The 27889-nt window shown below is 38.4% G+C and overlaps 2 protein-coding genes across 2 annotated transcripts; both read left to right on the top strand.

Annotated features, from left to right (window-relative positions):
* Positions 1–342: 342 nt before the first annotated feature.
* Positions 343–2653, top strand: LOC129353979 (homeobox protein Hox-D9b-like). The gene is made up of 2 exons (XM_055023434.1): positions 343–1094; positions 2412–2653. The coding sequence occupies exons 1-2, from the start codon at positions 392–394 to the stop codon at positions 2651–2653; spliced, it is 945 nt and encodes a 314-aa protein (XP_054879409.1). The 5' UTR covers positions 343–391.
* A 20153-nt stretch (positions 2654–22806) lies between these two features.
* On the top strand, positions 22807–25798 carry LOC129353982 (homeobox protein Hox-D4b-like). The gene is made up of 2 exons (XM_055023436.1): positions 22807–23623; positions 24530–25798. Exons 1-2 carry the CDS (start codon positions 23176–23178, stop codon positions 24832–24834), a joined length of 753 nt encoding a protein of 250 aa, XP_054879411.1. The 5' UTR covers positions 22807–23175; the 3' UTR covers positions 24835–25798.
* The last annotated feature ends 2091 nt before the right edge of the window (positions 25799–27889 follow it).

Genomic DNA, 27889 nt, shown 5'->3' with positions numbered 1-27889 from the left:
AGAAAATCTCCTCTCAGCGGTTCAATGCGCTGATTTTAGGACATAAGCCTTAAAACTGTATTTTTATGGAGTTTATTTATTTCATCATATTTTTTATTTTGCTTTGAAACAGTAACTGATTTTGCATAAATGTGAATGCTACATTCTGTCAGATCTGCAAGCGGCCAATTTTATGTAACATTTCTGAACACAAAAAATGCTTTGATTTATTCCCCATCCAGGCTGAATAATCATGTGATCCGCAGTGTAACCAATTGGCAGCCGAGCGAACGGTAAGGGCAAGAGAAAAAAATACTAGCATTTTCAGGGGGGGATGCAAGCCACTATACCAGCCCATCTGAGGTTTTACAGGCGCACTTAAGTGCATTTTTATTGAAATAATAAAATAAACATGTCCCTAACGAATTATTATTCCATAATGGGTGTCCAAACCGAGGAGGCTTATGGTGCGCATTTTATCCCGGGCGGTTTGCAGGGTTCGACGTCCGGGTGCGCGAAGCCTACCGGGGGAGCCGAGCAGGAGCAGCAGGAAGAGGAGGGGACCCTGATCTCACACATCCAGGATTTTTCCAATTTCTCCAACAAAGCCAGTCTGAATGGCTTTTCTCCTTGGACAAACACTTCTATCTCCACCCCGACGTCTTCCCAGCTGCAAAGCGCACCCGGTGCTTCCCTCCCTGGACTCTTCCATCCACACCCCCTCCTGAGCCACCACCATCCCTCTTACTACGGCCCACAAGCTCTGACCCACACTGAGCACCTCGCGTCCGCGGCAGCGTCCGACAGCAGGTTCGTCCGCTGCTGGGAGGGGGTGAGCCCGGCCTCGGAGGACGCTCTGTTGCAGGTTACACCGAGTTTCTCCTCGTGTCTCCCCACGCAAGGGGAACCGTCTAATCCCAGCCCCACCTATGACGCGGTTAAACCAGAGAACTCGCCGCCGACCCGCGACAGCGCAGAGGAGTCCAGATTCGCTCGCCCCACAGAGGTGGTCCTGGAGCGGCTGGGGACGGCGGAAGAGCCGGGGAAGAAGACTGAGCCGAAGAAGGAGGACGAGGAGAGAAATACTACGCGACAGCGGCAGCAGCTCGACCCGGGTAAAGATGCCGTTAACCCGAAATGAAGGAACGTTTATTAGCTGTGAGAAGAGCCGATAGACACACACACACACACACACACACACACACACACACACACACACACACACACACAGGTGTGGCTCAGTGTGAGAGTTTCTGAATGGTGTGGGGGGAGGCTGTCTGTAGGTGAGTGCGCCCAACTTTTATAGGCCTGTAAACGTCTTGTAAACGCTAAAATATAAAAGTTTATAGTCCATTATAATAATTAAGGGCCTATTGTTATTTAGCAGATTGTCACTAAAGGATTGACTTGGAGAGTTTTCTTGTTTTGTTTTTTATTCTGACTGATTGCGTTTCTCTCCCGCAAATGCAAATCTTTTGGTTAAAACATGAATTATTATTATCTGAAATATTCATATTTTATTGTCATTGTGCTGCCAACGGCCAAGGCTACAATCTAGCTGTGTTGTCCTTATGTAAGTAAAAAATATAACAGTAAAGATATAATTTATGGATAAATATTTATTGTAGGCACTAATATTTAGTAGGCGTGTAAAAGAAGTCAATGAATGAAATCATAAAATTCTAAAAACATAAGATGTTATTTAGATGCAATTTAATTCAGTTTTGATTTTGTTTATTTCAATCAGTTCAACGATTATTTATGTAGAATAAGTTTTAAATCTTATGTTTAGGTGCTCCGTCTTTGAATTTATTTTTCAATTTTATTTATGAATTTTTAACTCTTAAATGAAGGACTGGGTTCATTTTTTCACTTAGCACACTATATTATTGTATTACCTGTAGTTATTACATTTAAAAAATAAGAAAGAACATATGTAAAATGATAAAAATAACTACTACCATGACAAAAAGAAACAATATACTGGAGGACAAACTTGACATTTTTGACAGTGTTTAATATTTTAGAAATTAAACACTTATGACTAAAATGTCTAGTTAAAAAAAGAACAGGCTAGGTTTTGGGAACACATTTTTTTTTTTTTTCATTTTAATCGGTGAAATAAATCATGTTTTATAAAGTCCATCTTCAATAAAATGTGAAACTTGCTGCTGATTCACGATGGTCTATAAGGCCAGATAGACCAGGACTGCTTAACACACATCTGACTCCATTTAACACTAGTTGAAATTCAGTAATTTTGGTGCAAAAAATGATTTATTTAGCTGTGTTCTGTCTTTCTTTTTTATTCCTTAATGGAAATTGTGAGAAACTTTTAAAGTTTCTCACAGTGGATAAACATGCACTAGCTAGTGGGAATAACACCACAGCGTGAGTGGCCTAATTAAAGAATGTGTCCTGTCTCTTCACAGAAAATCCATCAGCCAGCTGGATCCACGCCAAATCTACTCGTAAAAAGAGGTGCCCTTACACCAAGCACCAAACCCTGGAGCTGGAGAAGGAGTTCCTCTACAACATGTACTTGACAAGGGACCGGCGCCTGGAGGTGGCAGGACTCTTAAATCTGACAGAGAGACAGGTGAAAATCTGGTTCCAGAACAGACGGATGAAGATGAAGAAGTTGATGATCCGGGAGAAGAGGAGTATGAACTAGAAGAGTATATATATATATATATATATATATATATATATATATATATATATATATATATATATATATATATATATATATATATATATATATATATATATATATATATATATGGGATGGGGTGGGGTGGGGTTTGTAGAGGGGAAGAGGTGGTGAATCCAGCTCATTAAACAAAACACAGAATCCATTATGGATGGTCAGCATCACCTGGCCTGAAAACTACAACGGGGGAGACCAGCATGCATTGTGACACCTCACTGCCATTAGGCCTTCATGTTTTAAATCATCAGAAATCCATGTGATTCATTGTGAGAACTAATGTGAAATAAAAACACGTGTAACAATTAAAACTAAAAAAACAATCAAAAACTGTCTGACCTTAAAGTTGAAATATGTTTCACTACAGAAATGCTATCACCATTACCACAAATGGTCATTTTAACCTTTTTCCTCTTTTTTTCTTAAAACAATTTTAAAAATAGCATCACTCTGAACTATGGAGACCCAGAGAAGAGGATTGATAGAAAATAATCTAGATTTCTTTAAACTGAAATTTTCAAACACAAGAATTAATTTGATTGATTTTATTACATTTTTTTTGTCTCTACTGTCAAATGATGTCTGGGCAGGCAGTTATCTATCATATTTGTACATGCAGCAGCTGGTAAATACAGAAAATGCTGAAAAGAAGTAATTTTCTGCCATCGTTTTGGAGCCCACTCTAGTGTGGTGCCGGCATACGTCGTATTTGGGGCATACCAAAGATTTGTACCTCTGAAAAAGACAAAGGAACAGGTAAAAAAAAAACCATCCCCATGAAGAAAACATGGCGATGGTCGTATCATGCATTGGGTCTTTTCTCTAGATGTCCAGAGAACAAATTCCTGCCACATTTTCAGATTTATATTTGTGAAAAATATTAACATCATTTCCCATTCTCCTTCATATTGATGTGCCACTTTGTGTCAGACTAGCTCATAAAATCTAAATCTAAAACTTTGCAGTGTGTGGTTGTGATGAAATACCAATAAAGTTTAAGCTTTTTAAGGCACTATCTTTCATGTCTAAAACTGGAAACACTTGAAGGAATTTTGTGACTTGATGTAAACTGTTCTTTCAGGAAAAATACAACCACGATTTAATGCTGAATTTATCACCCTCTTTGTAAAATGGCTTTTAGTGCGACAGGAATATATACACCACTTACTGGAAGGCATCTCTCCAAAATTAGTCCCAGCAGAGCATCAGCACCACCTGATGACAGAAAATAGCCTTAAAAACAAATAATAAGGGAAAAAAGATGACAATTTATTGGACTAATTGCAAAATATTTTAATATTTCCTGTGTTTGAGTTATCATTTTATGCTTCCTTTCATTCCTGCCATGTTTTCACATTCATGCGACTCACATGGTCACATAGCCAATAACACCTACAAGTCTGTTTTGTTGGTCCTGCACCACTGAAGGCTTGCTTTCGTTTGAGAAGCTGTGGTTTGCAAATGCATTAAGTTTCAGTGTTGGTTTCAAATGCAGACAGCAAAAATATGACACCTTTGAGATTGTTTTTATTGTTTTTGTTTTGAAAAATAATCAACTGTGTGTCTGCAGCTGGTTTATGAATACAAAGTAGGGATGCAGAAACTCTGACCTGTCGCCCAATTAAAACAAGTTTAACAGCTGAAACTTAAACAAGGATGCCTGGAAGGTATCTGCTTACAAAAACAAACACTTTTATCTGAATTACAATGACTGCAGCCAGGTTTTCAAAATGACTTTTTGTATTAGACTGTTTAATGGTTTAAATGGTTCTCAAGTGACAAAAACACAAACATCTGTCTATGTTTAACAGTGTCATTTTGAAGACAGTTAAAAAATTTCTGCATATCTTGAGATGTAAGATTCATTTGTCAAAAAAAATAGTGAAACGTCAACATTTTTCTATAGAAATGCAGTGAAATGTGTTTTTGATTAAAAACGGTTGAATATGGTATGTGTGTCACTCAGAAAATGGAAATGGGTCTTCCCTCTGTGTTTCAGCCAACGCTGGTCTCCCTTTAAATCAGAAGTAGAACTTTAAACCCTTGCCTGTTTAGTTTTTTTCCAAAGTGTGCATGTTTCCTTACATGAGCATATTTCCTTGTTGTTACTGTCGTTGGTATTGTTATCATTGATGCTGTTGTTGATATATGATGTTATTCCTTTATTCCACACTCAAACACACACCAGTCATTGCTAAGCTACATGGTGAGACAAAATTCTACAGCTTGGGTTTAATTACTCTATATGGGAAAACCACGCACAATGTCTCAGATTTAGACAATAAAGTATGAATATAATCACATTATTGGGATTGTTTTGGAAGTGAAAGGATTATCCTGACAAAATACAAATATTTTCATTTAGCCCTAGCTAGGACTATTTGCTTGAGTCAATTAGATCTGAGAGCTTCACGTTAGAGCGAGAGCAGCACAATGTGTAAGCGTATTGGCAAGATGAGGAAAGTGGATACTCTTGGTGTTTGGCAGACTAATTCTTCCATATATTCTGGATTTATTTGAAGGTCATTTTTTCATGATGAAGAGGTGGACCCCAAGCAATACATTTTTTTTCATTTAACTGGAAGGTTCCATCAGTAAGGCCTTCATCTTTAAATATGCTGCTCATTGTGCTTATTTTTTAAATAAAACACAATGATCTTATTAAATCGGTCTGTTTTGCATCATCTCATTTATTTCTAACAGTTTTATGTAGTGAATTATTTTGACTATAAGCTTTTGTTAATTTACAATTTTTTAGTAGTGGTTCTGTTAGCTTTCTAAGAAAAAACTTGAGCTGCTGTAACAATGATTTAGTTTTGATATGAACAATAAGGCTCATCACCACCCAGCACCAATAGAGTGCTATTCGGCCAGTTCATGGCATGAGCTCTTAAGAGAAAAAATAAGTTTTATTTTTTTTAATCTGGCCTACATTTGATTTCTCTTACTTAAAATATAAATTATATTAGAATGATAATACCACCATACAACATAGTTCTGCTCCAAGGCTGATAGGGATAGTAATGCATGGCATAGAAAAACCATGTTTACTTACACGGTTTGTGTAGTTTCTTGACAGCACTAGAGCTAACAGCAGTGGTCAATGCTTATTGGTTACTAGCAAGCTGTGCTTAAGTCTGATTCCTTGCCACATCATCTGCAAAGGCTTTTTAAATAGTTGTTGAATTTTGCTAGCATTTTACAAATTTACATTTAATAAACTTAACATGAATGTCAATGTATAATTTGCTTGCAAGTTAAGCTTTTTAAGTCAGAGCCTTGAGACATCTGAGTGGCAGTTGTCAGAGAAATAAGTGGAAAGCCACCATATTTGAAAGGAATTTAAAATGTCTCACTAGTTGACCAAAGGTTTATGGTTTAACTAGTTTAGGAATGGGTTAAACTTGCTTGTGAAGTCTAAGCCACTGATGGTAGTTCTTGCTAAGAAACCCGTCTGTGCTGCGGTTTTCACAGAAATATTTGAAATGACAAGTTATTGAAATAGGTTTGAAAGGTTTATCAACATTTCACTTGTATTTTATATGATGATTACGTACATTTTTGGTATTAACTGATCTGATTTGATATGTTTTCAATATATGTTAGGGAAGCTGCTACTGTATGGATTCGGACAAATTTTCATAAGTTTTCTGAATATTGAAATATAAATTGAGATTAATCAATGTTGGATAAACTGAAATCAACAATAAAACATAACATTTCGAACGACGTTGTAAAGAATTAACTAAAAAATGATCGCTGTTGATTTAGGCCAACTTTTGGTGACGTAAACAATAGAATTGAATTGAACATTGACTTTTCCCCAAATTTCCATCACTTTTATTCTACGATAAATAAAAGCTGTGTCAAGAGCAACACTCGTATTTCCATTTGTACAGATTCAATTGTCAAGGTATTTCCATGCTCTCAGGTGTGTTCTGGGTTTTGTGCCTCAGAGACACATTTCTGTCTCGTTGTTTTGTCAAAGTCAGCGCAGTGCCTCAATTTCCCCTCGTTTATTGCGGCCATAACCCCTAAAGGCTGCTGCAGGGTCATAAAACAACAGCGAGACTGCTTTTGGAGAATAAACGTGACTTTCCCCCACATCTCTACTGCTGTCAAACCAACACACACACACACACACACACACACACACACACACACACACACACACACACACACACACACCCACACACACACACACACACACACACACACACACACACACACACACCGAGGCGCCATAAAGTCATTTATGCCAGACAGGCAGCGCGACAAAATGGCTTTATTGGAGACATTTTCCCCGCAGCTTAAATATCCCCAGAAATGTTCAAATCATTGTCTGACCGCGGACCGCATGGACGAGCCCCGATCGTCTTTACACGGTCGGGGCTCGTCCATGCGTGTCTACAGATTTTGTGTCTGTAAACAGACACAAAATCCAGGAACCAAGTGAATCCAGTTTGCAGATTACCTCAATTTGAACCCCGACAACTTTTCTGTCTAAGCATTCCTAAAGTGTTTCATTTCCGTCGCGTTGTTTGTACAACTTGCACAAAGAGCCCACCAAGAAATTAAAATTGGACTTACGTAAATTTGGTAAGTGTTTATATTTTCCCGAATTTATTTGTCTATTCATTCATTCATTTGGTGACTTATAAAATAAAAACTAAGTCCATTCGCTTAGCTGTTTCTGCATCGGTAAATGTACGAAAGTCCACTCACAGATTTATGAGAATATTTTTTAGCAGAAATAAAAAATACAGTCATTCTGACCACAGGGTAGTAATGTAGCACCTCATTTTATTATATATATATAAGAAATGTCCGTGTTTTTATAATGTCGATGTGGGTTCTGCAAAGGCTGTATATTTTTAACTGTTTTAACTGTTCTTTGCTTTATATTTTTTGATACTGATACTGGTGGTTTGGTGTGTATATATATATATATAAGTCAATCATTTGAATGTCTTTGACTGCAACCCACTTTCTCCATTATTATTATTATTATTATTATTATTATTATTATTATTATTATTATTATTATTATTATTATTATTATTATTATTATTATTATCCTTGTGGGGATCAAAGCCTGGGCCCCACAAAGGGTAATGATCAGGGGTTAGATTTAGGACAAAGGTGTGAATTGAGTTTTGGTTAGGGTTATGGTTAGGTATGTAATGGATAGGGTTAGGCGACAGAAATAAATGAAAGTCAATGGAAAGTCCCCACAAAAATAGCCACGCAAACATGTGGATGTGTGTGGGTGTATAGGTGTGTGTGTGTGTGTGTTATTTGTTTGTTATAGCCTATAGATATTTGTTTATATACATTTAAAAAATGAATACATTATTTTAAAAAACAAATCTTAATTTTGAACCATATTGCTGAAAAAATACGAGGTAATTTGTGTTTGAAGGCCCATGAACAGCAACAACACATGAAATGAATTCCATGCAGTGACACATTCTGACCACAGGGTGGTGATGTAGCACTTCATTTTATTTTGCTCATTCTTGAGAGAGGATTGCTTTAGTTGCACCTGATACATGCATTTATTTACTTAGAAATATATTAGTAAAATAAAGAACAAGTTAAAAACCTATTTTTGTTCATTATTAAGCATAACTAAAAACTTCGTTGCCAAACAAGAGTTCCCTAGTCTGAAAGCTCCAAGTCGGGCAAAAGCAAAAACACAATGCTTAGTTTGAACGTGTTATTGCTGTAGAACAGTTTTGTATATCTGTCTTGTAATAATGTAAAAGAGCATTTCCTTTTTTTCTGGAATGATGAGGCGCCTACGCTTAGAGACTACATACCGAGAAAATATCAAAATCATAAGCAAACTTAATTATTCGAGGTTGCTTTATTATTCTCTCGACCATACGCTCAAAAAGCTATAAAACCTAATATTTATTATAAATTCTTGTTTTTGTCCTGAGATGATTGAACGGATCCATAAAAATGTCAACTTTGCTTCTCAGCTGTTCGTCAGTAAATGCAACATAATATGAGGATACCAAAATCGAGACTGGAAACAAGAACGCATTTTATGTTTTATTCCTTTTGAAGATATCTTTTTTTTTGAAGATATCTTTTTTTTTTATCTGGAGAAGAAAAAAGCTTTGATGATTTTCCAAGCTGGCCGCCAATAAAAGGTTTCACTGTTAAATATGATATAATTATTTGATTGAACTATAACTTACAATATCAGCTGAATTTATAAATGCGTATCCTCCGAAGAAACTACTTTTTACACGCATTTGTATCATATACTATACATTTAGTATATGTTTGGTTGTATATGCTCACAGTAGCTTTTCCTTCTAAACAAGATGAAAATGTGGTTGAAAAGAATTCATAAACGTCTAAATGTTTTCAAAAGGTTGCTGGGGTTAATATTAATAGACCTCACTTTCAAAGTCTTCAAGGTTTGGGCTGAAAAATGTTAAACAGCCTGCTATAATATGTTTTTAGCTAAATAAAGGCAATAACACCATGATCCTCGTGCTTTTCATATTTAGATAGCTATATTATTTTGTGTTAAGAAATCACACAGCACATATTTTTTGTCACGTAAAAAAATATTTCGTATTTTGTTCAAAATTAGTATTGTTATGTGGCAGTATTGGATAGGAGCGTAAGCTAAAAGGAACACCGCTAATAAAATCTATGAAAAGCAGTTATTAAAAAGTAAATGTGTGTGTAATTTCTCTGAAACCAAAAATGTCCGACCAGCACCGAGCCTTTCTCATCCAGACACGTCCTCCCGGAGTCGCAGCTCATAAAAAACATTTTACACGCGCGTGCAGACAGCAATTGGTCGCCGGCGGGCGGTCATGTGTGCGCGTGCCCGCGTTCCCTGGCGAGCGGCGTGTGGATCGCTTTTTTCCTCGCGCGCGCGCGCTCACTAGCAGCGAAACGCGCCTCCTGATGCCCACGCGTGTCCTCGCTCGGTAAGAAATTGGTTTCCTTTTTGTTGTTTTCCATCAACATTTTAGCAGCGTTATTCCTCAACCGATACTTCATTCGTTAACTGCTTTAGGTTCGGGTTTTGTTTGTTAAAATTTTGGGCGTAAACGAAGTTTAAAGACTTTCATGCAGCTGTTGAAAATGTAATTTTGCAATGTTCACATTCCTCTGTGCCTAATTGTTCTCTTGAAAAACATCTCGCTCATTCTATCTGATATGTCAAACGCTCTGACTCATCATGCCTGTTGTCTGAATCTCAGATTTCATCTGTGAAAAATGGAGTCCATTCTTGATGGCGATCAAATAAGGTACTACCGATATTTTTCCATTTAAAAACATTTATCTTAGGTCTAACTGTTCGCAGATACATTATGCATTGCATTTCTCAGCTTGTAGTTTTGATTACGAATTGGCCTCCACGGTCCGTGGAACTCCCTGCATTTGCAGCGGAAAACCTTCAAAAGAATAAAATATTATAATTACAACAGTTCTGTTTGTGCAACTAATTGTTTAAAATATGTGCTATAAATGATGCTTCATGCTGAATGAATAAATAATGTTTGTGAATGTGTAATTGTGTATCTGATGAGGTCATAGCCCTTCACCTGTCATTATTGTGATGCAGGTGTCGGTACGGTGCCACATTTTAAACACTCACTTTTGTGTTTAGAAAGGAAAATGACTCCTAAAGATTCACATACATATTATGATGCTTTGCATATTATCTTCTGTTTCTCCTTCAATGCTGACTTGAAGGCACAAAGCAGATGAATTCTTCCATAGATGGACAGATGGACTGAAAGCAGGCAGATTGGCTGTGCTTTTCCTCCCTTGTTTCAGTTTTTATTGACGTTCTGTTTTACAAGGGAAGCCGGACTGTTGGAGAGACAAAGACACTATTTTTTTCCCGTCTTTTCTTTTTTGTCTTCTGGAGTTTTGCATTAGTTTCTCGTTTCCTCTCTGACAAGGGCAGCAGAGGGAGGGAGAATGCAGAGAAACAAAGACAGTATTTCACTGGCGCTGCTCAGTCGAGCTCAACTGCCACTCAGTATTTACAACCCACTGCAATGCGGCACAGAATCTGAGTGTGTGTGTGTGTGTGTGTGTGTGTGTGTGTGTGTGTGTGTGTGTGTGTGTGTGTGTGTGTGTGTGTGTGTGTGTGTGTGTGTGAGAGAGAGAGAGAGGAAGAGAGAGAGAGAGAGCTGTATTCTGATGGGTGGAATATCAACTCTGATGCTGGCCTCACATACAAATGTAGACCAAGCTGTTGTCCTGTAAGTATTTCTGAAGGATAAACTTGGTTTAAATCTGGACAAAGTTGTTTGGGTGATGGCTGTTGGTAAAGGCATGAGTGAAGTGATTCTGTGGATCATCTCCGTAGGTAGAGGGAAGCAGATGTGCATGAGAGAAACAAAGAAATAAAGAGAAGCTATATAGGGAGACAGTGGTGCAACCAAAGAGGTGAGTGATAAATCAGAAGGAAAGAGAATCCATGCAATGTGTGGTGAAAAGCTTTTTGTGTTTTTGTGTAAATCACACCTAAGTGAACCTGAAAGTCAGAGAAAAGACCTCATATTGAGCTGGATCTCATCCAATGGATTTTTTCTGATTAAATGATGTTACAAAAAACAAAACAAAAAACAGATATATGCTGTTTGGATATTCCTGAATGCAGCTGTTATTGTTGTTTTTCTGTTTTCAGGTAAGTTCTTAATTTAGGTACCATTCTAAAATGTTTGATTATTTTTTTCTTTAGGATCCACATGACCAAAATCAGCTGACTTCCGCACCAGGTAAAACTTTAAAACACATGTAATAACCAGACATCCAGTGATTTGTCACATTCTTGTTAAAGACATCCTGACACACATTCCAGGAATAAATAACTCATATGGTGCCATTACCACAGACAGTTCTTCAAAAAAAGAAAAAACGTTTTCTTGTATGGGTCTGAGCAAATTGGCTTTTCATTATGGCTCCAGTGAGTGACTCCACACTGCCACCTAGCTACAAGTTACCAGTGGTGACTTCACCTTCGAACAGGTTAAACGTCTGTCCATCACAGTAGACATGCATCGCTGGTTATGTTTTATTATTGCCAGTAAATATTTCTGCAGCATATCTAAGTAAAATGGCTCTTTGTTTTAAAAGAAAATATTCATTATTGAAATATAAAGTTTAACTGCAGTATAAGAAATAAAGTTTCTCCTGTGTATAATATGTGCGTACCAGAAAGTGTCAGATTCTCACGAGAAAGCATTTTTTCCCCGTGGGGTATTTCTTAGGGCCTCTATAAGGTTGATTTATAAATTAGGAAACAAGAGATGAACGAACCAATAGGAGTGAGTTTCTTTGTTACGTAAACTTTTTTCTAGATCACCAGAGTAAACACGTGATGAGTGTCACAGTCAGTGTTTTTCTGATATGTGATGCATGGCTGACTGCCCAGGGCATATATCTGTCATGGGATGGAACTAGCACTTTAAAACATAGATTTAAAAAAAAATTGTTCATTTATGTCAATTTCTGAAAAAGACATGCGGAGGAAAAATGTACAAAAATAATTTATTTCTGTCTTTCTCTAAAACTGTGACCAAGAACTGGGTTTGCAAATTAGCTTCTTGCTATAAAAACCAAAGTAAAAGCAATGGTTGCTCTGACTGTAACATCTGCAGTCCTTGAAGAAATAAGTTTGAATGGAAATGCTTAGATATTTCAAAAAGATTCTTAAAATCTCCTTATCCAGACATATTTCAAGCATTTAGCATGACTGCTAAATACTTGAAAGTTAGCATTATCAGTCCTGCTAATTTTGGCTTACAGGTAAGAAAACCCTAAATGAAGTTTATCAGGAAATAAGATTTTATGAAACAAATAAAAATAGTATTTTTGATAGCACTTTGTATTCCACAGTGAATCTACTCATTACGGTCAAGTTTCTTTTTGCATGAATTCCTCTTGATAAATGAAATTTTCATCTTAGTCGTCGTTTCCTGAAAGTGTCTGTGTGTTGGAGCTCTGACCTCAGCAGCCGTCTGAATCTCATTCATTTCACTCGAATTCTTGAATGGTCTTTGTTTTCTATCAGTATAGCTTCTGCCTCTCTTTTTTCTCCACCTTTTTCTTTCACTAAACTTTTCATATGTTTTTATAAAATACAAGTCAAGTTCAAAGTTCTTTACACCATGAAAATATAATGCAATCACCAACTGTGAAGCAGCAATAAACGTGATATTTTTTCAAATAAATCAACTATATGGATCAAAGTTCAGTTCTTATGAATCAAGGTTAACTCTGATAATGCTGGTTTTCAGCCTTCAGTTAAAGGAACTCAGTGTTTCGGCTGTTTGCAATTTTCTGGAAGTTTGTTCCAGATCAGTGAAATGTAAAAATGGAGCATTCTGTGAACATCCAGCTTCTTTTCCAATCATCTTTTCTAAGCTGGGTGTGGATGATCTCCATAGTGAGCCTGATGACTGCTCCAGCCAAAACATGTCATTTATGTATCAGAAAGACATTCTTCATTGGTTTAAGATACAGGTCACATTTTCTAATTTAGCCAGAAACCAAATCTGGTCAGATAGTCATCAAAATAAACAGAAAGGTATGACTGACTGTGTCATGATATATGGATTTCACTTTCGAAAAGAATTTCTTAAGATAAATGACTCTTCTATTATGCTGTAATTTATTGAAAAGTGCGTGTAAATAGGACGAATTTTATACAAGAACAACTCCAAGTAAGACGACAAAAGAAAAAAAAACAATGTATTTTATGAACACTAGATGGCGCACTAGACTCAACGATGGTTTGCCGCGGTTCAGCTTATGGCGCAGACTCCGATCAAGGCTCCATGTTTACCTCCAGCTGGGCCGGTTCAGAGGTCAGGGGAGTCTTCTCCCATTTTACCTTGAATGCACAGAACAGAGTCTGCTGCCTCCAGCCACCCAGAGTTCCCGTCATGGAGGCGCTACTGAAAGATGCGTCACTCCGTACAAGGTCGACACTTTACAAGTTTCTCTGCGCGTTCATCTCTGCAGAAATCACATTTTTCATTCATGCAAATATTTCATTTAATGAACGTTTTGATTGATTGTTGAAGATTTGTGAAGCATAAAGTGTGTATTTATAACCGAAGCGGGTGAATCATCAGGTGTTTGAGACTTTTGCCTGTCTTGTTTTAGCAGACCACCCCCAGCATTTTGGGAGTCCCTGATAAAGCAAGCACAGCGGTGTCCAGTTTGACACAGTGACACGCACACACACACACACACACACACACACACACACACACACACACACACACACACACACACACACACACAGAGAGAGAGAGAGAGAGAGAGAGAGAGAGAGAGAGAGAAAGAGAGAGAGAGAGAGAGAGACCCGCCGCTGTGTGTTTTCACAGACCTTGTTTATGGTTTTATTGCTCCCCATTTACGGAACTCAAAGCAGGAAACAAATGTTCCTGACTGCATTCCAGACACATCCGGGAAAATGCAAACAGTGTCCAGTTTCTGCTTTCTTAAAGCAAAACCTGCGGTGCATAAATATCCGATTGACAGAAAAAAAAGAAAGAAAACCTAATTTCATTCAGTAAAAGAAGCCATTTGTATCAAATATTGGAGATAAAAAAAATTGAGAAATGAGGCATAAAGAGGGGAGAATGGCTGTTTCTAAAATAGATTGGTAATTATCCAGAGCACAGCCCCCCAGTAGTGATTAAAGGTCTGTTCCCACTTCTTTCTTTCTTTTTTTCTTTTTTTTTTCCTTTGGCGCCATTATCGAATAAAGTGGCTCTCGGTGCAGGACCCTAATAATTTATGAACCCATGTGGGAGCTGGGAAGGGGGGGTGGGGCGGAACACGTGACGGTAATAAAGTGTGTTTTATTGCTGCCGTTGACAAGCCCCAAAATATAACAGAGAGAGAAAAGCAGAGCGGCGGCCAGATGGGACCATGGCAGACATTTGTCCCAAATCAACAGAATGCAGCGCTCTGGATCTCTGCGGAGACGATCTACTGATCGGCTTCGATCTGCTTCCAAAGCGGGATTTTCTTTCTTTCTTCCATTTCTTTCACCCCCAGTTAAACAGAAGCCAACGTGTTTTAACGCGAGATCTGGATAGAGCGAGTAAGTAACACGCGTCGTTTTTATATTTGACGCAGGTATCCAGTTATAACTGCGTCAAAAAAGGAGGGAGGATGTTTGTGACGTGTATATATGCAGGGGGGAGGAGCGGGGGGGGGGGGTTTCACGCGTGCGTGTGTGTGTGTGTGTGTGTGTGTGTGTGTTTGTGTGTGTGTGTGTGTGTGTGTGTGTGTGTGTGTGTTTGTGTGTGTGTGTGTGTGTGTGTGTCCTCAGCACTAAAGTAAAGGCCGAGGGAATCCCCTCACTGAGAAGGTTCAGAAATCCACCTGTAGTCCAGAATCTCCTCATGTAAATAAATCAAACCGGAAGTTAAGCTGAGGTTGAAAAAATAGAAGAAAGTGACAGAAATGTAGACGTTCTGATCCAGTGTGTTTACTGCTTCCGGTAATCACAGCACTGTTTGTTGTTAGGTTAGAAAAAAAATCAGATTTTTAGATTCTAAGAAAAATAAAACCCTATCCCTAAAATTCAATAGTTTCTTAAATTATTAAAAACTATTTTCATAAAATAAAACTGTTATTTATCAATTTTCGAATACTCTCTTTAAAAGGCTCTGCATTATTAAAATAGGAAATGGAAAATAAAAATGTTGTATTTAAGTAAATACATTTTTTCCATGTCGCATCTTTCATACAAATGAAGCAGATGAAATCTTTGTGCCAATGGAGCTACAACAGAATAACACCGAGTACAACAAGAGCTTGTAAGAAACGGACTGAGAAATAACGTGGATATTTTCATTTTTTTTAAATGAAAATTGTTCGTTTTCATTTAAAAAAATGAAAACAAACAATTTAAATAAATCATTTTAGAGTGTCGTCAAAAAAGCCAATATTTCTTAATAAATTCACAATGAAAAGAAAAACAAAAGCATTTCAGGATATACAGAAATTGAAATGGTGAAAAGCATTGTAGCTTTATTTTAAAAAGCAATATTCTCATGTAAATGCAGCTCCGGTCTCTCTATGAAATCTCAGATTGTTTTTGGTCGACTCAATAGGCAATAATCAGTTTTATCTATTTGTGCTGTAAACAATTTTTCCTGTTTTGTTTTAAAATAATAATAATTTTAAAAAATCATGTTGTGGATTTTAAATCAGATTTTCAGCTTAGAAGCATTGAGACCATGTTCAGTTATTTATAATGTTTATAAGGGAAAATCTGCTGACTTCTGCATTTGTGTTACACGCAGTTTTAGTCAAGTATCATCAAACCTGCAGGAAATTATAGTAAGAATCGAAAAAAATCACAATAACCAATAAATAGTTTTCATTTTTACACTAAACAAGAATTGAATTTGTTCGCTGCAGAAGATGGGATGAAACTCAACTGAACTGTGTCGTTTAATTGTTTGTGTTTATTTTTACTTTTTTTTTTTTTTTTTGCATTTATATTTCATTGTATTTTTCCCCAATATGAGGCTATAAAGGCTCTTCATCACTCAGCGGACTTTTATTAACACTCAGATCCGCTGCTTGAGGCAAATCTCCCGCACCATCCTGCTTTATTTGATTTCCTAATTAATTATATCCGTTTAATACTCCGGAGGATAAAAGACGAAATGGATTTCTCTTTTCTTATAATGTTTCGTTTTATTTTCACCCAAACTGGACACTCGGTAATATTTATGCTGCTTAGATGAGTAGAAATCTGATCCATAAGAGTTCACAGTTTATTCATTCAATTAAATCCTTGTCATTTTCGGTGCCTGGATCTGACTGTGCGCCCACTCCTCTCCGCGGTTGCGGCTCCCCGCGTTGCGGCTCCGCGTTGCGGCTCCGCAGAGCCTGGAGGTCGCAGTTAATGTCTAAACCGGGTTAAAGGAGCATCCAGCTCGGCTTTGACCCGGGAGCGGGCCGCGGGTGGAGGGGTGAGCCGGCGGTCAGCCTGTCTAAAATGAAAAAGTGAAACGACCCCCAGAAAGAAAAGCTAAAGCAACTGAATGCGCTTCTCTCTCTCTGACTGGGATCAGAGGTGAATTTATTTCCAACTATTTGCGGAGAACACGCAGGCTACGTTTGCACTCATTCCTGCTCCTGTTCTTGTGCTTGTTTTGGTTTTATTATAATCAGAGATTCATTTCTGACCAGATGCGGAGGTTTGCAGAATTATCAAAGAGAAAAACAAATGCTAAGTCATGAGAGGAAACTGGCAACAATTGCGTGACGGTAATTAATGGAGTAAATCAATTCACGGCAGGAGATCTCTGCAGAAACGAGCGAATCGTGTGGATTAAAATAATCAGAAATTGATATCAAAAAGCGAAGTGGTTAATATCGCTTTTTGCACAACAATCGTCCAAACCCACGCGGAACAATGGGCTCGCGACTCCCGCAGGCCGCGTGAACTCTGCGTGGCTCCCCCCACCCACCCCGTCCTCCTCCCGCGGTGGCCTGTCCGGCGGTCTGAGGACTAATGAAACGGTGAAGCAGCGGTCAACGATTCTGCCTGACCCTGCGGCTGACCTGCCAGCAGCTAGGCTACATTCTTACAGAAGAATGCTCTTTGAAACAGCGAAGCATCGCTCCCCTCCGCTCGTGTCGTTGTTCGCCTCCAAAAAGGTTCAAACTCCATTCAGGAGGTGCGATCGGCTAATGACTCTCCATTTAACCAAGAATCTGAGGCTAGAAGAATCCTGAAAAATGAACCTTTTTGTGTACTCTAATAGTTAAAACTGAAAGGAGATTTGTGTGTGCGTGTGTGCGTGCGTGCGTGCGTGCGTGTGTGTGTGTGTGTGTGTGTGTGTGTGTGTGTGTGTGTGTGTGTGTGTGTGTGTGTGTGTGTGTGTGTGTGTGCGTGCGTGCGTGTGTGTGTGTGTGTGTGTGTGTGTGTGTGTGTCTGCAAAAAAGAAATAAAGTGAAGCTTTATTTCTCATCTGAACTGTCAACTATGAACTAACCCTAACCCTGCTAGAAGGTTGATTGTAAGGATTATTGCTCACAGTTTATCTATATTAACTGTTCTTGGAGCTCAAAACTTTGGAATGATGAAATTCGGTTCATTCTTAGAAAAAAAAAAAAGAAATTGTATTTTACAGATTGTCCAATCACAGTCAGAGACTGATATCACCATGTACAATCATGACCTCAAGACGCTCAGCATTATTTAGGTTGGATTGTATATTTCTGTAATTCTGTGTACAGTGGAACCTGATAGAGGTCACAGTTAGGGGCCATGAACAGCTAGAATCTGTGAATCCCATGACACCCTCTCAGCTCTAAAACACAAGAGCTCAAACACAAAATATACCATAATGTGAAATCGTCTTCCTAAAAGATATCATCTTCCTTATTTCTGCTCTTTGGAGATACAACCAATCAATGACAGGGAAAGTAAATGGTGCCCTTTGATTGGCTGCTTTGCAGACACATGTCAGGTAGTGTCCAGATATTTCAGCTTCCCAAGCTGCAATTTCTTTGTAATATTTTCAATATCAAACATGTAGCAGTATGTTTTAGGTGGTAAAAATACACAAGTAGGTCAATTTGTAAACTCTGAGCCGCGATTCGGCGGGGCTCCACTACCGTTTGCTTTCTACCGAATCAATAGGGTTAATGTTTCTCTCTTTCTGCTGTGAATGACTGTTTTCTTTATTATGCTGCATAGTTAATGCTATAGTTTGATGCCTTGTCTCTCTGGACTTGGAGCCATATTATAAAACTGCCACTGCCTTATATACAAGCCTTTGGCTTAATTCAACGTGCTGGAGTTTGTTTAAAGTGTCTATGTCTAACTTTAAGGTTGCCAATGAACGGTTTCAGCAGAGCTATTTATGGTTTACTAAATGAGGAAGAAATTGGTTGAAATAATTAATTAAAAAATACCTGAAATCAAATAGTGAATCATTTTGTTTACTTATGACTGATTGGCTTGGACTATTTACTTCATGAAATGAATTTAAATTTGGTGGACCCCACTATCATTGTCACATTGTTCAAAATGGCATCCTGTGAAAAAGGATCAAGTCTTCTTCTCCAAGCCAACAAATCGGGTCATAACCAGTGTTTCACCAGGGAACACCAGCATTCAAAATATATACCAGCATTGGTGAAAATATACTTGAAAAGTGAAAATATGTCTTTTAATGTTTTATCGTGCTGGAGCTTTCCTTCTGCATAATGTTAAAGTAATCAAGCTTCACTCAAAGTTTAGCTCTGTGCAACAAACTACCCACCTTTATTTTCACTTTGGACCAACAAATGGTTCTGATACAGTTTTCACCAACTGCTTATTCAAGCAGACATGGGAACTTAGTGTGACATGTAAACAGCTTCAAAATAAATGTCTGTGAAAGAAGAGAAAATTGCCCAGGGCAAGAAATGGGAACATAAATTTTCAATGGCATCTTGACCAGAATGTGTCACAAACATTGAGAACTATATAACTGCCCATAAGATTCATAATAGCCCTGCACTGTCTGTGAATAATGACAGCAGGGAGGCTGGATGGAGCCATATATTGATTCAAAATCAACACTTTGCTGATTATTTACATATGTATTACATGGGCCTTGTAATTGATTGTTTTATGTATAGGCTTTTAAGCAGAAACAGTCTACACGACAATACCAATAGTCACTGTGCTTTTACAAACTTTGATTCAAGCAGTCTTGATTAAAACTTGTTCAGAGCTTTCAGCTCATGTCAGATGTTGAGCCATAAACATTTATGGAAGCTGGGAACCATCACGAGTGGCAGGATCTGAATGGGAAGTCAAGTTTCACCCTGGGGGCTGAAATCCTGTTGGGTTCTGAGATCCCCCTTCGTGTCCAGACTGAGGCCCACACAGCCCAGGCTTGGAAGAGACCACCAGCAGCTTGCAGTGTGTTTACCAGCGACTCTGACCAGGAACCAGTCCTCCCTGCCTTCCTCAAGAAAAGCAGTTTGAAAAACTATTGGTACCCTTCTAGATTTTTCTCAGTCTTCGCTTCTCTGGTACACTGCACATTGTCTCAGGACATCAAATACATCAAAACCATAAAGTAGATTTTTCATAATTAACCACTTAGTCTGATATTAAAATTCTGTTGGACAATCTCAATAAGTTGAGTGTACCAACATTTTTTGATGTAACATTTCTCCACCACTAAAGTGAAGAATTTCTTAGGACATAAAAATCTGAGAGGAATGAGCAGCGCAGTTTGTGTTGGAGCAAATCGAAGGCATCTGGAGTACCTGAAGTATTCATTGCTGTAAACTAAAGTCAACAACATGGTGCCCAGGAGGAAATGAGTTCCAATGAGACCGAAAGAGTTCCCTACAAATACAGGATTAGTTATGTTCCTGTTGGTCATAGTCCTTCTGGCAGTCGCTGCCAACCCTTTAAGACAAGTCCTCCTGTCTGTGCTGATGGGAGATGAACTCCTGCTTCCTTTTTTCCACTGCCTTCTGTAAATCCTTCTTCAACTTTCTTTCAGCCAAATTTAACAGTCTAACTGGTTTACAGTTATGACACACATGTATCATAATTAATGCTGTATGTCCTGTTAATGAGGTATTGATGTCAAAAGGTGTCACTGGTGGCTTTTATAAATCACCTGATGACATTGAGCAGCAGGAATGTCTATAAAATGGAAGGTTTGGAGTTTAATGTTTCCAGAGGCAGAAGTTTATAAAACCGCTGAGTCACGACAAAATACTAGAAATCTCTACAAGAAGAACACAAAGAGCCATCAACAGCACAGCCGTGAACAAATCCTTCGCCTATATATACCCTGTAGAACCGAATGTGTGTGGAGCTGCCCTGGTCACAGATTGGGTTCTAGGGGAGTCTATGGGCGATGACTAGCCATCCGTCAGAATCCGTGACAGGAAGGAAAAGGGACAAGTGTTTGCCACGCTGCTACCTGGCCAAAGGCGTTCATCCTTCCCCAGATCTCTCTTTCGTCTTTTAGTTCTCAGAAATCTTCTGCATGACAGGTTAAGTAAAACACAGGGAAGCTTTGATGACAAGGAATCATTCAAAGAACAGGAACGTAAAGCTGTCATGTTGCTTTACACGACATGAGCTGCATGTTTTTTTCACCATGAAAAATAAGATTTTGCTACCAGATCAAATTTCTTGTGGCATTTTGGTCAACTTATTTAAGTCTTCATAATTTTTTTTTTTTTTTAAAACATCAGTCGAGTTCCGCAAACTAAATCATTTCAGTTTACTGACCCACATATACAGCGATTTTGTTAAAGGTTCAAACTATTCATACTCATACTTTTTAAAATCCTCCAAATTTGTAAGACTGGATGGATAACAAGAAAAAGATGTTTTAATTCTTCCCAACTCAGTCAGACTAAATTTTGGAGTAGACTTTACGACACCTTGACACAACCTGAGCTAGACTCTTACATTAACTGTGTTTCCATCAAAGTTTTTTTATGCAAATTTTGAAATATTGCATCAGAACTGTTTTTCTAGATTTTGCAGATATGTTTTTACTCTTTTCTGAAAAAGGAGTTAATGAACCGAAGGGAGATGGAACAACATCTGCTGATGATGCAGCGAACCTTTACTTCACGTGACTGATCATCGTAGTTCTTCCTGGAACTAAGATGATCACTTCACCAAAACTGCTTGACAGGACAGAACAATTACAGTTTCCCTGACGGGAACACTTTTCTGAACACTTCAACATTTTGACATACATGGTCCATGCTAGCTTGCAAGCTCTACGTATTACAACCATATGTTACATCAATAGCTGATGAAACTATTTTGTGCAGCTGATTGCTCCAAGCAAGAAGATGGACACTGTCACACTTTCTTTTTTCTTTTTTTGCATCATTTTAAAAGTTCACTCAAAATTGACATGACATTTGGATGGAAAGTGTTGGTGTTGAACTGACTGTGTTTATGCTTATTGTCCTGTCAACAGGTTTGTTGTTTACTCTCTCCAGGTGACCTGTCCCTGATGAAGAAAACCACCCCACAGCATGGTAGTTAGTGGTGGCACTATGTTTCATTTTGAGCCCATCTGACCAATTTATTCCACATGGTTTCTGTCAAAACACAAAATTATAATGTGTAATACTTTTCAAGATGAACCGTGGAAGACTTTGACACTATGGCAAAATGAGAAAAACTCAATATAAAATTCAAATTAAATTCTTGATTATATGAGCCTATATGTATGAAACAGATTTGTTCAAGCTGATAAAAATTAAGCAAGGCCAATCTGATTATGATGAGCCTATTTGGGCTGATGACTCATCAGATCGATATCCTTCACAGAAATATCAGTTCAACTTTCAGAGGCATTACATACAGGGCTGCCTTCATCCTTCAGCCAGGTTTTCCTTCATTAAGCTGTAGTTCTATAGTTGCTGACTGCATCATTAGACCTGCTCCCAAGTGACACTCTTGAGCTTTTAAGAGGAATACAACCTGAATTTTTCAACAATTTTCAAATGCAAAGTCGATTCTGATCGCAAAGATGGAAGTTACTTCTTTCCCTGACATATGACCGTCTCTTCGTGTGAGGGCTCAGCTTTAAACTTTCCATTAATATTCAGCACAATTAAATTATGTTTCTCTTTATCTTTCTCTCTTTTTTTCCCCTAAAGTTGCATTTTTCTCTGCTTCAGCATCATTTTTTAGGGAAAGCTCAGCATTCCCCGCCCCCCGAACCACCCAGGCCTGACCCCGGCCAGAACAACGAGCCCAAACTACTAGTCACTGTCTGGGAACCTTTTATCCATTTTAGTTCTTTTATTTTGGGGGACCTTTCTGACCGGCCACGTTTTGTTGTCCATCCTTTTTACTCGCCACAAGGCCAAATACGGCCCCCACAGCCCTCAATATGGGAGATTAATTTTTCACCCCGGGCCTTCTGTGGAGAGAAAAGTCATAAATCTATAGTCTGAAAGGTGGGATGGATGGATGGATGGATGGATGGATGGATGGATGGATGGATGGATGGATGGATGGATGGATGGATGGATGGATGGATGGATGGATGGATGGATGATAGATAGATAGATAGATAGATAGATAGATAGATAGATAGATAGATAGATAGATAGATAGATAGATAGATAGATAGATAGATAGATAGATAGATAGATATTTCTTTATTTACATTTCATGTGTCCGCAAAAGTCTAATAGGTGTAATTTTTTTCAAGCTGCAAATCTTCATTAGATCCGTGATGAACTTTTTTTTTCTTCCTAAATGATCCCATTACGTTTGACATAAACGTCCCAGTGTGCGGCCTCTGATTGGTTGGCTGACGGGCCATGTGACCCGCGCGGCCGTCTGTCTATTTGACAGCCGCAGGATGGCTCGATGCCAGAGGGAGAAAAGAGAAAGAGAGAGGAGATAGAAAGAAAAATTAGCATTCTCCTGTTATCCTCGCTATAAATCAATCATGGAGTCCTTCGTGGTGAGCTGTAAATACGCCGAGCCGCAGTTCCCGCCTTGTGAAGAAGATTACAGTAATTTTAGTGACCAAGGGGGGTATTACAACAACCCTCAGGACAATGGCAGTTACGCAGGGGGTTATCAGCCGATGCAGTCTCATCCGCTTGCGTACGCATCACAACAAACCGGCTACCATCAGTCTGTGCAGGGCCATCACCGGGACGATGCAGAGGAGCGGCCACAGCATCAGCAGCAGCACACTGCGACCTACCCGCTGTACAGAGAGCCAGACACGTCCGAGAAGCAGAGGTTCCCCGCGGGAGACCTGCAGTGCCAGCAGGCCTGGATGACCTGCGCCAAGCCGGCTCAGGTGCAGAGGAAAGCGGCTGGCCTGGGGAAGGACAAGCCGCCCATTGTCGTCTACCCCTGGATGAAGAAAGTGCACGTCGCGCATGGTGAGAACCATGACCAAATGAAAAGACTTTCTTTCTTATTCTCTTTTTTCTTTCTTTCATTCTTACTCTCTTTTTTCTTTCTTTCTTTCTTACTTTCTTTCTATTTGTTAGCATCTTCTTTCATTTTCTCTGTCAAATAATTTACGACCTTCGTGAAAGCAGGCGAGAATTACAACCCCTATAAAGTTTTATGGTCCTGCTGCAGCGCATATAGGCGATGCGTGTGTGTGTGTGTGTGTGTGTGTGTGTGTGTGTGTGTGTGTGTGTGTCTGCTGAACAGTGTGCGTGGGGATGTGTAACGATGCGAACAAACAAACAAAACAACAAAAAAAACTGCAAGTTAAAAGTAAAAAAAAGAAGCAAAGAAAACAGAAACATTTCCTTTTGGATCTCTTCCCGGTCGACCACAAATGATCGCGAAGCACAATAAAATAATAACTGCTGTTATTTTTAGATAAAACCTGATTCAGTTTGATTAGGATTCCTTTAGTGAAGAAGACTTTGTTGTTTTATTTATATTTGGACTTGATTTCATATTATATTATTTCTCTTCTTTTTCTAATTTATTATTATTCGTTTTAGTAGCACGTGTAGCTACTAGTATTATTTTTACGTTTCACTTATTTTCCTTCTGCCAAGAAAATGGTTATAGAAAATATAATAAACAGTATTTTTCATAGTTATTATTATTGTTAGTATTATTGTTGATTTTTCCACTGACAATTCCAATCGAATAATCGAAATTATGTGTCTGTGTGTGACGTTAAATATTAAACATAAATGAATGAATGTAAATTCAATGTTTAAAAATAATGTTAAATAAATGTTAAATATTTCAATATTTAACATTTTGGTTAGATGTAATTCATCCATTGTTTCTAATATTTGGTTTATTTATTTGTACAGTCAATCCCAATCACGTCGGGCCGGAACCGAAGCGGCTGCGTACAGCCTACACGCGCCAGCAAGTCCTGGAGCTCGAGAAGGAATTCCACTTCAGTCGGTATCTGACGCGCCGCCGCCGGGTTGAGGTGGCCCATGCTCTCTGTCTGTCCGAGCGGCAGGTGAAAGTGTGGTTTCAGAACCGGCGCATGCGCTGGAAGAAAGACAACAAGCTTCCCAACACCAAAGGAAGGAGCAAAAGCAAGAAAGCGACGGACAGCAACAATAACAGCAGCGACTGCAGCGTGAAGGTGGCGATAACCGTCTGACGGACCGACATGAGCCGAAGTGATCCAAGCTCTTCAGTCCTGAAATATTTCATCTGCTTTAAAGCGTTGTGATGTTATTTTATGATTATTATTCTGAAGGATGTTGTATCAAGGTCCGGCCTCATCTATGAGCAGTCGATGAATGTATTATGGTGACCTTAACGGTCTGTCTGTCTGTCTGTCTGTCTGTCTGTCTGTCTGTCTGTCTGTCTGTCTGTCTGTCTGTCTGTCTGTCTGTCGCTCCTTTGATAAAAACACGAATTATCCCACTTTAACGCCCGATCGGCACTATAAGCTCGGCTACAAATGTTAATGTTGGTTCTTTCGAGAAACAGGGTTTTTATTTTTTACAGGGTAAATAAGTATATAATACAGGGTTTTTAATAGCTATCTATAAAGTTAAAATAATTTATGAGTGTGCACGCTACCGCGAGCCGGCGCTTAAAAAACAAACCAAAATGATCAATGCCTCATCCAATTAATTACATAAATAACGTTTTAGCATTTTTGTAGGACAGTAGCCATATCAGTATTATTTTCTTTTCAGTTTGACTTAAAGAAATGGATCAGGCATTTATAGGCACTACTTTATCTGTTCGAGCAGCTAAATTCAGCTGACTCTCTCAGGGTTACATGGTTTCACAAACTTCCTGAAATGTTTCATTCATTCAAATTAAATTCATTTTCCCCTTGAAGGAAAAAAATAATAATTTCTTTACATTTCACTTCAATATGCTATTCAAGTCCATATAAGCCAGTATATTTTAATTATTACTTAGAAACGCATTTTATTCTTTAAGACAGTTTTTGTTTCTCTTTATTTCTTTTTATCTACGTCTTTAAAAAAAAAAACAAACAAAGAAACAAAAACAAAAAAACAAAACTGAAAGTCCTCTTGTGGACCTTTTGTACGTGAAAATGTTTTGATAACAGATGACAAAAATAAAAGTGTGCATCTTCTGAATATCATGTTTTTTTCTCATTATTTTATATGTCAAAATTAGAATCCGTCAATGCCTCATCCAATTAGTCTAAAGGATTTGAATGAATGCATTCAAGCTGTAAAGTTGATATCTATTTAACAAAGGAGAGATTCTCTGTCGGATAAACAATCTTTGTCAGAACAGAAATATGATCCAGCAGAAGTGAGCAAATATCGTTCCAGAAACATTTCTATTTTCACTCCTTTCGTTCATATTCCACCTTAAAGGGCCTCGCCATGATTATTTTAGTTCAGACTGCTTGCGTGATTCACCCAGGTCGAAACCGATGGTCTGTCTGAAAAGAAAGGCCATCCCAAATCCATATGGTCCTCTGATAGAGTGCTGATGAATGGGATCCGAGTACTGAGAGCTCAGAAACTATAATTGGCACTTTCCGGTGCTTAAGCGGTTAAGAGTGCAGGACAGGCAAGAGGAGACTGACAGAAACCTAATGCCGCCCATAACCGCACTTTTCAATGCCTGATAACAGCCTGTTGTGCGCAATGCTTCCTTCAAACAAAAGCATTTCAACAATAACTCCGAGTGAGGAGAAACTTTAAACGTATTATCACTGCGCCATTTGTCCACAACACTATAAAATATTTAGCATAAACGAGAGAAAAAAAAACCATCCATCCATCCATCCATCCATCCATCCATCATCCATCCATCCATCCATCCATCCATCCATCCATCCATCCATCCATCCATCCATCCATCCATCCATCCATGGGGTCCGCCCCGGACAGATTCAAAGGACTGTGTTATGGGTCAGCATCGCCCCCTTGTGGTTACATTGGGTCCTCTACGCTGATAGTACGACAAGCCTTGAACTATATTGCAGAAACACTAAAATATTACTATTGGTATTGTTGGTCTGTTTCAAGTGTACAGAGATATTTTCACTAGAAACTAGACAAAAATACTTGTTAAAAGTTTGTGGTTTTGCAGTATAGTTCTTGTTTGTACCGCTATGGCCCTGAAATTCAACTTATTTTGGGTAGAGTTTACATGAAATTGCTGGAATATTTTTTTTCTTACGAAATAAAAGTTTGAAAATATGGTATGTGAAGCCTCTGTCCCAGTGCAATCAATCCATTGTCATAAGTCATCTGCTTATAGAGTTCATTAATGAATCTCATAAAGAGACGAAGAGATGACCAGAGAAGGGACACTGCAGGGAGGCTCTGTCCTCATACACCTTGTTGATGAACCCGAACCCTAATCCTAACCCTAACTGCTGCCTTAGGCAAACTGTACCACAGCATCGAAAGCAAAACCATCAGAGTCCATCACAGCTTTCAAAGTTGAAAAGAAATATTTATTTTCAAAGACACAGAACTCTTTTTTCCAACGTTCTGACATTAAATAAGATTCAACTTTTCTTGTTCTGTTACAGTTTTCTAAATTTTTTGAATGCTAAATCTCAGAAGAATGGGAAAGAGAATATTTTCAAAATCTTTGGTGGAACTGAATTTAAACTGCGAGCCGTGGGTCAAATGTTTTGGGTCTTCTTCCATAAGGATTTCACAACAGTTTGCTGTAATTTTTCTCCTTTCGTCATGTCAGAACCGCTGCAACTGGGTCAGGTTTGTGTGCCGCCTTCCCTACACACTTTTTCAATTCAGCTCACACATTCTCTGTGTGATGGCTACTCCAAAACCCCAACTTTGTTGTCCTCGAAGAAACATTGTGACTAATTTGGGGGTACTAAAAGTGAGCCATTTCTTGGCAGCACTTTTCAAAGAGAACAAAAATCACAAAGCATTTCTTTTGTACAAAGGATAAAAATGAAAACATCATAAAAATGGCAATTTAACCAAATATATTGTTTCTAAGAAAATCCCTAGTGAAAAATAAATATGCAAAGTATGTTAGATTTTAGTACACTTAAGCATACTTTAAGTCAGATTAATTATGGGTAAAGTGTAATATTTTGCACACTAAGCACAAAACTAATTGTGTGCTTAAATGGTAAAATGGTAAATGGACTGAACTTATATTGAGCTTTTCCAGTCATTTTTTTTTTTGACCACTCAAAGCACTTTACACTAGAGTCACATTCACCCATT

Source organism: Poeciliopsis prolifica, unplaced genomic scaffold (assembly GCF_027474105.1).
Source record: "Poeciliopsis prolifica strain line A6 unplaced genomic scaffold, Auburn_PproV2 SCAFFOLD100, whole genome shotgun sequence".
Lineage (NCBI taxonomy): Eukaryota > Metazoa > Chordata > Actinopteri > Cyprinodontiformes > Poeciliidae > Poeciliopsis > Poeciliopsis prolifica.
Note: the sequence above shows the minus strand (reverse complement) of the source record. Positions and strands in the feature narration are given on the sequence as shown.

Excerpts from the sequence above, each read along its gene's own strand:
- LOC129353979 (XM_055023434.1), top strand. The coding sequence starts at position 392 with ATGTCCCTAACGAATTATTATTCCATAATGGGTGTCCAAACCGAGGAG. Across the intron at positions 1,095-2,411 it reads GCGGCAGCAGCTCGACCCGG|AAAATCCATCAGCCAGCTGG; the intron begins GTAAAGATGCCG and ends GTCTCTTCACAG.
- LOC129353982 (XM_055023436.1), top strand. The coding sequence starts at position 23,176 with ATGGAGTCCTTCGTGGTGAGCTGTAAATACGCCGAGCCGCAGTTCCCG. Across the intron at positions 23,624-24,529 it reads GAAAGTGCACGTCGCGCATG|TCAATCCCAATCACGTCGGG; the intron begins GTGAGAACCATG and ends TTATTTGTACAG.